This window comes from Phascolarctos cinereus, unplaced genomic scaffold, assembly GCF_003287225.1.
Source record: "Phascolarctos cinereus isolate Bilbo 61053 unplaced genomic scaffold, phaCin_HiC Scaffold_1;HRSCAF=81, whole genome shotgun sequence".
Taxonomy (NCBI): Eukaryota; Metazoa; Chordata; class Mammalia; order Diprotodontia; family Phascolarctidae; genus Phascolarctos; species Phascolarctos cinereus.
Genome location: NW_027555514.1, coordinates 216747254 through 216756677, shown reverse-complemented (window position 1 = coordinate 216756677; position 9424 = coordinate 216747254). Strand labels below are relative to the sequence as shown.

The following is a 9424-nucleotide window of genomic DNA, read 5'->3' as shown; positions in this document are numbered from 1 at the left end:
GGAAAAGGAAGAATCTTGCTACCCGAGGGACATGTTTATTTAAATGGAATTGGAAAAGGTTTGAGACACCTGGCAATGAAGGCAATCAATGCGGAGTCAAGAAAACTTCTCCGATTTCCAACCCGTTGCCTCGGGTCTTTCTGCGTCTCAGGAGAAAAGAAAATATTATATATAAATAGAAATTGCCGCAATAAAGATTTAATCTGAGATAACATTGTTTTAGGCTATATTGCTTTTTAAAAGTCTCTTAACCTGACAACTTAACGATCTCATTAACTCTGCCAGATAAGGAGATAGGAACTGAACGAGACCAGAGAAACAAATTAGCGGCCACGTCTACACAGGCAAAGAGTAGTGGGCTGATTCAGATGTTTGGTCCCCAGATCCCCCTACCCCACCCCAAGATACTACAGAAAAAATGGGACGGATCGAACCAGTCTTTCGGTTGTGAAGGAGTCCAGTGGGTGGGTTCTGAAAGGTCCTTTCGCTGCTGTTGGTTCCACTTGGTTCTGGGGGTGTGGGAGTGGATAAGAGGATCTCTGCTATATCCAGGGGGAGTCTCTGTTCTCTGCACTTGTAGCCTCCAGCTCCGTTTGTGAACCAGACACTGGCTCCCTCCCTACCCTCCTTGGAGCTAGAGTCAATTGAAAGAGAAAACAGGTTGTAGAGATGGCGGTAGCAGAAATACTTCAAGGCCTCAGTTGTCTCTGATTGCCATCTGACAACCAGAATCCTGTATGAAACTTCTCCCTCACCCTGGAGAGGGACTCTATCCACACTGGTTTAGTTTCCCTGTGTACATCCAAAGCAAAATGCGCTTTACACTCGTTTGACCATCTAAGTTCCTTGGGCTTTTTTTTCCATCTCACAAAGCCATTATATTGTACTGAAGCCGGATTCAATACGTATCATGTCACCATAATATCTTTTCCCTGCTCTACTTTCCCATTTCTAATCTCAGAGGCCGTGTCTACATAGTCACAACTAACCCAGATTATTCCTCAGAAAGAAAATGCAGATTTAGGTCCTATTCAGTCAGATGCTCTGCCAATTGGGTTCCAGTGAAGCCAATTCCTCTGCATTTGTACTGTGTAGATATTGCAGTGATGGGGGAGAGCCCTCAAAGGCATCAGTGAGACAGGACAGGATTTTTAAGGAATCTGAGAAATGAGGTCAAGGCCAAAAAAAAAAAAAGATATTTTATTTCAAAAACAGGTTTGTTGTTATTTTTTTCTTTTTGCATTCAGTACATTGTCATTGTCATTTGGACACCACGATACTATATACAGATACAAGACATTAAAAAGAGAGAGAGAGAGAGAGAGAGAAGAGAGAGAGAGAGAGAGAGAGAGAGAGAGAGAGAGAAAGAAAGAAATTTTAGAGTGACATTTTCCAAAGAACACTGTTTTGTGAGGTGCTAGTGGAGGTTGGGAGAGAACTGGGAAAAAGCCTGGAGCCCCAATAGCCCAGAGCTGATCATCATGGAAGGAACTATTAAGACATATCTACTTTGCCCCAGAAAGCGGGATTAGCTCAGGCCCCCTCCAAGAAAACTGATTTTGCTTGAAGAATCTGGATCCTGGAGGAGGTCAAGTAAAGTGTTGGGGACTAAAATGATTTGGATCAGAAATGGTTCTCTTGGTGTGGAAGCAGCCTGAGGACTAGGGGAAGAGGAAAGGAAACTTCTGGTGTGTGAGATTCTCTCCTGTTCACTTTTAAGTGAAATTTGTGGGGTTTTTTCCCTTAAAATAAAATGGATTCCTAGCTCCCTCCTCATTTTCAGTAAGAAACAAACATGTTAGCAGCTTGGTTATCTTTATGTCTTTCTTGGACTTCTAGCAGAGTGAGGAGAGATGTGGTGGGTACAGCCCAACACAGGCTCAGGACAAGAGCTTTCTGGGGTGATCCAGGACTGGGGCCTTGACATCTGAAGGTACTCCTGATTAGGACTTTTGGGGGAGCCACAGAAGCAGGACCAGGCCACAAGGGGTGGGGATTGAAACTTGGGAAGGAACAATATACTACAGAGATACAAAAGGCAGTTCCAGGCACTGGGTCTTGGACTCCCCCTAACTCCCAGGCCAAAACATAGTTATTATTAATATTAATGTGACTTTTAAAATATACACACAACTTATTGGGATACCTTTCTAAACAACTGCCCAACAGGAAGTGGCGAAGATCTGAGAAGGAAAAGTTATCCCTCTACATCCTACCCCACAAGCCTTCGTTAGGGGGGAGTTTATATTGTTCCCAGCAATACTGGGGGCAGAGTCAAAAATCCATGTTCTACTGGAATGATACTAAATTTCATCTCTACCTTCCACATCTTTGACTGGGGTCTGGAAGTGAGGGTCAATGTGTGAGTGGCTGGGAAGGAAGATATGGTGAGGAGGAGGACGATGGAGGCTCGACCTCCTTCCTGAAGATTATACCTAAACTGTTTCCCAGCCAATGACTGGAATCCAGCCCTAATATGAGACTAAATATTTCTGGATCCAAAGCTCTACTTTCCACCTGGAACAGTAGTGTGGTGGGGTAAGAGGGATGTGTGTATCCCCTCTGCACACCCGCTACCAAGGTCTTTCCTTTCTTCCTTCCTTCCTTTTTTCCTTCCCTCTTTCCCCTCTTTCTCCACATTAATATTATTTATTAGTATTAATATTAAATAATTGATTCACCGGCGAAGTGTCCATCGGTGAGCTTCTTTTATGGTACAAAGTGGGATATAAATAGGTGGGGAGGCACGGGGGGGGGGGTGTGGCTCAGGGCTCCAAGGTCAGGTAGAGTGGAGATGGGGTGCCTTAGCTTTGCTGACCACCTTCTTCTCTTTGACTCGACGGTTTTGGAACCAGATGGTGACCTGGCGTTCTGAGAGGTTGGTGGTGGCTGAGATCCGCCGCCTCTTCTCTTTGGTAATGAACTTGCTGGCCGCATACTCCTTCTCGAGTTCCTTCAGCTGAACCTTGGTGTAGGGCACTCGCTTCTTTCGGCCCCTTCGGTAGCTGCTGACCTCAGGCTGCAGGGGGACTACGTCTGGGGAGAAACACGGGAGAGAATCTGTAAGCTGAAGCCAACACCCAGGGCCCACCTCCTCCCAGGTAGGAAGTGGGTGAGGTATAGGAGGCAGGAACTTGAGGATTGGAATAAAGCCCCTCCAAAGATGTAACTCCCTCAATGATTCAGCAGGGCCTTCCCCTTCCCTAATTTGGGTTTCAGTGATCCAAGCCCAGTAATCTGGGCTCTTTCCTAGCCCAATGCACCTCAATTATCTGAATAATTCAAACACCAGCCCCCAATTCACCTTGGCTTTCATTATGTGTTTTAAATAATGAATTTATCTTCAGTAGCTAGATAATTCATTCCCCAAACCTGGCACATTTTTGCCTCATTCTTGAGAAGTCTTGATGATGTTTTCTTTGATTTTACGTAGGGAAAGGAGGACAAAGGGAAAGGTACAAAGGTGAGGAGGAGAAAGGAGAAACACCATTATTGCATTGCCCCTTCTAGACTTGGCCTCCCTCCTCCTGCCAGGAAACCCTGACACAATGATGGGGGGAATTCCCTTTTGCACTCTCCTTCTGTTCTTGGGTATTTCTTATTGAAACAGGTACAGTTAGTGAGAGAAACAAAGCAAACCCTTGAAGGGGGATACAATCACCCCCATAAATGATGGTCCACAAACTGCTCTTAGGTAAGAAAGTCCCAACTGTGGTATCTCATGGGTGGCCTTCTTTGAGTGGAAGGTTTCCCCAGGCACAGGCACACTCTTCCTGCTCACCATGTGTCTTCAATGGCTTTCCTGTTGTTGGGTGAGTCAGAAGAAGCCCCCTACCCCACCCTGCTGGGTAAGACAGAGAGAACAACTCTTTCTTCACTTCTTGCTTCTCCTTTCCCCTTCTTAAAGATGGAAACTTTGCTTCTAACTCCCCACAGACAATTAAAGAGGTGCTGACTTCTTTATAGGCACCCCAGTTCAATATCTTCTCCCTGAGTCTGGAAGACTCTGTGTCTTACACACACACACACACACACACACACACACACACACACACATCCCTTTTCACTCCCCCAATATTCTCTTTCTTCAGGCTCACAAAACCAGATCAAGGAAGAAAAGTAAGTTCTTCCTTCCTCCCTACCCCCCATCTCCTCAATAAGCCTCCTAGACCTTCCTAAGAGAAATGGAAAATTGGGGCAATCATTCAGATCTTCTAATCCTTCCCTCCCAAATAATTAAAAACATCCCCCCCACAAATTCCCCCCCCAATTTTTGAATTTAATTTTGTGAATATTTCAGGACAAATTGTATTGTGAAATGGATTGATCGGGAAGGGAAGGTACCTCCACTCTCTCTACTGCCAGTGCAGATACATCTCAGGAATGTAGGCAATCTTCTGCCAGGGAGAACAGGACATGAAAAGGTCCACAGGAGAGCAGGCCCTCGCTGCTCTTCTCACCCACTACACTCTGGCAGGTTCCCAGTCCCACAAACCCTCATCTGAAATCATTTAGGCCCTGGGTATTACAGGGACTACGTGGCTACTGTGAGTTAACCATCCAAATTATTAAAGAAAAAATAATCTCTGGAAAGGAAAGAGCGGGAGTGGAAAGTGAAGAGCAGAATACCAAATGGCCATGACTTCGCTGTCTGCACAACTCCAATCCCAGCACAATTGCTGGACAACCAGGAAAACATGCATTCGACATCTTTTTCTCCTTGGATCTGCTGGCTTGCTGAATTTAATGATTTTCCCCCCATTGAATAATCATCCCCACTTTCAGACTAGCAACATTAGTATCATCGTCTCTATGATCACAGAAACAGGCATAGAACTTATCTATGCATTGGTGTGTTGAGGAAGGGGAGTAGTTTATGTGTGTAAACTAGCTAAATAATTACTCTCAAATAATTGCAACAAACATTCTACTTAGCTTGGAGCGGACACCCCTTTATATGTTATAGCTATACTTTCAGAGAGTATATAACAGGAACATGACCTATTGCTTTGTATATATGTTGCTAAAGAACCAGTTTGATGGAGGTGGGTTTTTTCCCCCTAAATGCAAATGAGTTGCTTTGGTCTCCATAGAAAACAACCCATTTTCCCGCTTCCTGTAAAAGGCCCTTCTTCACTTCAACTCAGCTGTTTAGAAATGAGGATGAGTGTGCAAATGGAGAGATGGGGGACTTCTGGCACGGAAGACCCAGAGTTGTGTCTCCTCAGCACAGAGCAGAAAGACAGCAAACCTGGTGGTGCTCCAGCTAATTCGAAGTATTCATGCCCTCCTCCAAATTCCACTTGGCAGCTTGAACTATTAGGTTTGCGGATCAAATGAAGACAGAAAATTCTCAGTCTTTGTTGGACTCAGTGCTAAAGACAAAAACTGTTCATATCTTTGTGCACCCCCATCCCACATCCCCAACATTCTCAGTTCACCAAAACATAGTATAGCCTTGGCCACATGTCTGACTCTGGGCGTGTTTTGCCCCTGTTCCCACATTCTTAGTGGCATCAGGACCTTGGTTACTCAAAACTGAAGTATTTGTCAGTAGGATCTTTCTCAAGTACATCCGGGAGCCCAGCATTTCCACTTTCCTTCTGTCTCTTCCCCCTTTTCTTTCGTTGCATCTTCTCTTTCTCAATTCTCCCTCTCTTTTCTTTTTCCTTTTCCACTTCTCCCCCCCTTTTCTCTCCTTTTCTCTCCCCCCTTTTCCTCTTTTTTTTTGCTCCTTCTCTCTCTACCCTTCCTCTCCTTTTTCTTCCACCTCCACCTTCCTCTCTTCCTTTCCCTCTTCTCTCTTGCCCCTCTTTCCCTCTGGTTCTCTCAGCAAATGTTTCTACACTTGCACTGAAAATGAAATGTGGAAGAGAGGCAATTATATGGATAATTCCAAGGGAAGGTTTAGAGTAGAGATTTTTTTTAAACCACTAGGAAATTTGCTCCCTCCCCCCTGCCATTATCTGTCTTTTTCTAACTAATAGTTTACTGTTCTCTACCTCATTCTGCATACGGAGATCAAGTCCCATTCAATCAGAGATACAAAAGAAAGACAGTCACGTATGTACCTGTATGTAGTCTAAACAACACTCGATGAATAACCTTTAAATCCTGGTCCTTCTAAAGGATGTTAAAACTCTAAAGACATGGGCAAAAAGATGGAGACACATTTTAAGATAAAAATGTGTTTGGATTTAATATACTTTATCTCTCTGTACTAATTCATCACATCCATATGTATAGAAGTGCACAAGGCACATGTGTGTGTATATAGTGATGTGTATATAATATATACACATATAATATATACAGATGTAACTGTTGAGACACTGAATTTTACATTATATATTATACATTGTACATTTAGTAAATCTCCCAGGATTGTCTTAATTTAGCTTAGTTTTTTATTTTTATTTTAAAGCTCTATTAGTTTTCCTTTAGAAGGCTAGGCTAAGAGGTGACTCATTGGAAGGAAGATATTTCAGAGCTCTTCCTCTGCACAGATTACTCTGGGCAACTCCAAGGTTCCACATCTCCCTAGGCCCCTTAGTCCCCTTAAGCTATCTCTAATGCCTTTGCCTTACCAGTTCCAATCCTCTGCCTGCTGTCCAGTCTTTGAGAGAGGGTAGCATAGTGCCCCTTACTATGGCCTGTTCCTAGAGGGCACAAGGAGGTCCCCTTCCACACGTTTTCCTTGTTGGGAGTTGATTTCCAGAAAAGCTCCATTTGACTAGATGATAGAAGGATCAGGAGCTGCAGATGGAGAATTATTGAGACACACATCCAAATGTATGTATGTGTTTAATCTAGGACTATGTCCCTGGAAATTGATGCTGTGTGTAGTCTGTCCAGCAGGATTCCTCTCTCCTATAATAGAACTAAAAATGAGATTGAATCTGTGTGGTCCATTGTGTGTAGTTCTATTTGTGTTTCTACAATATCAAACTCATCTTCCAATCCCGTATACCAAGGATTCTCAGGCCCAACCCTAGAGAGATCTTTTATTCTTCATTCTGCACCTCTAGCACAGGAGATCACAGACAGTGATCCCAGAGGGAGAGTGGTTGTAGCCTGCTCTAGGCTGACCCCCCCCAACCCCCAACCCCCAGAGTCTTCAATAAGGGTATATAGTGGTCCTGTAGCTCTCTCACGTTAGTCCCTCCGACTTCTCTTTCTTGGCATAGGAGAAGCTAAGAGGACGAAGGAAGATATGCAAACGAAGACAGGTTTTCATCCGACCCTTGAGGTTCCCAGGTCTGCCTTTCACTCTTTAAGTTAAGCCTGAATCTCCTCTATTGGGAGACATCCCCATACCCAAATCTCTCCACTCTAATTTTCTTCCTATGTGGTGGGGGACAGGGACTACCAAATGATTCCTTTCTCTAGAAGCATCGATTTTGGTCTCCCCCAGGTGGAAAATGAATGCACCCAAAAGCACAGTGAAGGAGGTGACAGAAGATCCACGTCTTTCCATCTCCTCTCCTCCCATACACATGGAGACACACTATTTTTTTCCCTCTCCACCCACCTCACCCCCCCCCAGCCTATGGATCTGCTCTTCTAGTTCCTTCTAGTTACCATCTATGCCTCTCGATGCTGTGGGTACCCTCCCCAAAACGATCTCCATATTTCTTGGATCAAGGGGTTCAGGGATGCTACCCCCGTTTTTGTTGTTGTTTTAACGAGAGAAAGTTAACCAGATTTGAGTTCCAAAAATTAGAAAAGGAACTAATCTTCCTGACACTCAAGGGTGTTAGAGTTACACGGTCCCCAACAACCACAATAATTAAGGGGTAAAAAAGTCCTATGGCTAAAATGTATCCAACCCATCTGACTAATTCAGGGTCTTTAAAGAACCTCAATAGTGTCCGAAATACCTGGGCAATTCGGCTAGCGGAGCATGTTTTAAAATCCTGCATAGCATTTTCTTTCTTTCTTTCTTTCTTTCTTTCTTTCTTTCTTTCTTTCTTTCTTTCTTTCTTTCTTTCTTTCTTTCTTTCTTTCTTTCTTTCTTTCGTTTGTTGTTGTTTGTTTTGGTTTTTGGCTTTATGAATCAGGCCAATTGTGTGTCTGGGCCTGGGAGTGTGAAGGGCGCCGGAGCCGGTACTCCCTGGGCGCTGGAAGCCCGGGGAGCCAGGCGCTCGGGCGCCTGCTATTGCTTCACTTTCGGCGGGTCAGCGCAAGAGAACGTGTCGGAGCAGATTTCCTTCAGCGGCGCATTCCTCAACCCAGCTCGCCCGGCCGGCTCCCTCAGCAGCCGGGCGCGCCGGGGCCAGACAGCGGGGGTGGCTGGGGTGCGGAGCCCCAGGGTGTGTGTGGAGGGGGGGTTAGGGGTAGGAGGCGGGAAATGGCGATGAGGATGGGGTTGTGTCACTCAAGAAAAGCCCCTTACCTGGAAAAGGAGACTTCCAGAGGTGGGCTGACTGCGACTGCTCCTTGGAGCAATACACCTGACTGTCCCAGCCGTTGGAGAGCGCCCAATGCTGGTAACCCTCGACGGGGATGAGGGCGTCGTGGCGGGGCTCGGGGTGCCCGCTGATGCCCGGCACCACGGACACGTCCAAGTAGCCAGGCATCGCTTGGTAGGAGCTGGCAAAGCTGGGGTAAAAGGCGAACTCCTTGGCCCTGGAGGATAAATCATCTCCCGGCAAGGCCCCCGACGGCTCGGGATACTTGTCCCCGGGGTGGTAGGCGCAGGGCTTCTGCTGCAAGTTCACGTTGTGGGATAGGCGGCAGCCGTAGTAGCTGCCCCCGAAAGGGTAGCCGTAGCCTAGGGTAGCGCTGGACGAGGTGGGGGGCGCTGGCGGCGGGGGGCATTGGCGGGCCGCCTCTGGGGCGGGGATGTCCGTGTAGACGGCGCCCTGCGGAGCGCCCAGGGGAGCCGGGGGCCGGCCCAGAACCGGGTGGGTGAGCAGGTCCCGGCAGTGGCTGGAGGGGCAGCTGCCGCCCAGTCCGTCCATGATCGGGGCTTTGCCGGGGCTGGCTCCGCTGCAGCTTCCCCCCCCTCCTCCGCCGCCGCCGCCTCCTCCTCCGCAGCTGCCGCCGCCTCCTCCACCTCCCTCGCCTCCTCCGCCGCCGGCGCCGCCTCCTCCTCCGCTGTTCTCAGCCGAACTGTCCTCATAGACGTACATAAGGCTCTCCGGCCAGCGCGGGTGCAGGAGCAGCGAAGTCGTCATGACATGATCTGCTCGAGCTTTTTAAAAACTCCACTTGCCAGAGGGAGAGAGCGAAGGAGAGAAAGAGGGAGACACCTCGCTCCCCTTTTTCCCTCCCCCCTCCTCTCTCCTCCCTCCTCCCTCCTCCCCCTCCTTCTCCTCTCCTCCCTCCTCTCCCCCCTCTCCCTTACTAGGCCCGGGCGCATGCGCCTCACCTTCCTTCCCCCTCTTCATTAAGAAATACGCTCGCACGAAAAGACTCCCCT

General features: G+C 47.2%; 1 protein-coding gene across 1 annotated transcript; it reads right to left on the bottom strand.

Annotated features, from left to right (window-relative positions):
- Positions 1-2779: 2779 nt before the first annotated feature.
- On the bottom strand, positions 2780-9179 carry HOXC13 (homeobox C13). The gene is made up of 3 exons (XM_020966034.1): positions 9059-9179; positions 8396-9010; positions 2780-3036 (listed from the first exon to the last, which is right to left on the bottom strand). The coding sequence occupies exons 1-3, from the start codon at positions 9177-9179 to the stop codon at positions 2780-2782; spliced, it is 993 nt and encodes a 330-aa protein (XP_020821693.1).
- Between the last annotated feature and the right edge of the window lie 245 nt (positions 9180-9424).

Excerpts from the sequence above, each read along its gene's own strand:
- HOXC13 (XM_020966034.1), bottom strand. The coding sequence starts at position 9,179 with ATGACGACTTCGCTGCTCCTGCACCCGCGCTGGCCGGAGAGCCTTATG. Across the intron at positions 9,011-9,058 it reads CGGCGGAGGAGGCGAGGGAG|GAGGGGGGGGAAGCTGCAGC; the intron begins GTGGAGGAGGCG and ends GCGGCGGCGGAG. Across the intron at positions 3,037-8,395 it reads CTGGAAGTCTCCTTTTCCAG|ACGTAGTCCCCCTGCAGCCT; the intron begins GTAAGGGGCTTT and ends GTTTCTCCCCAG.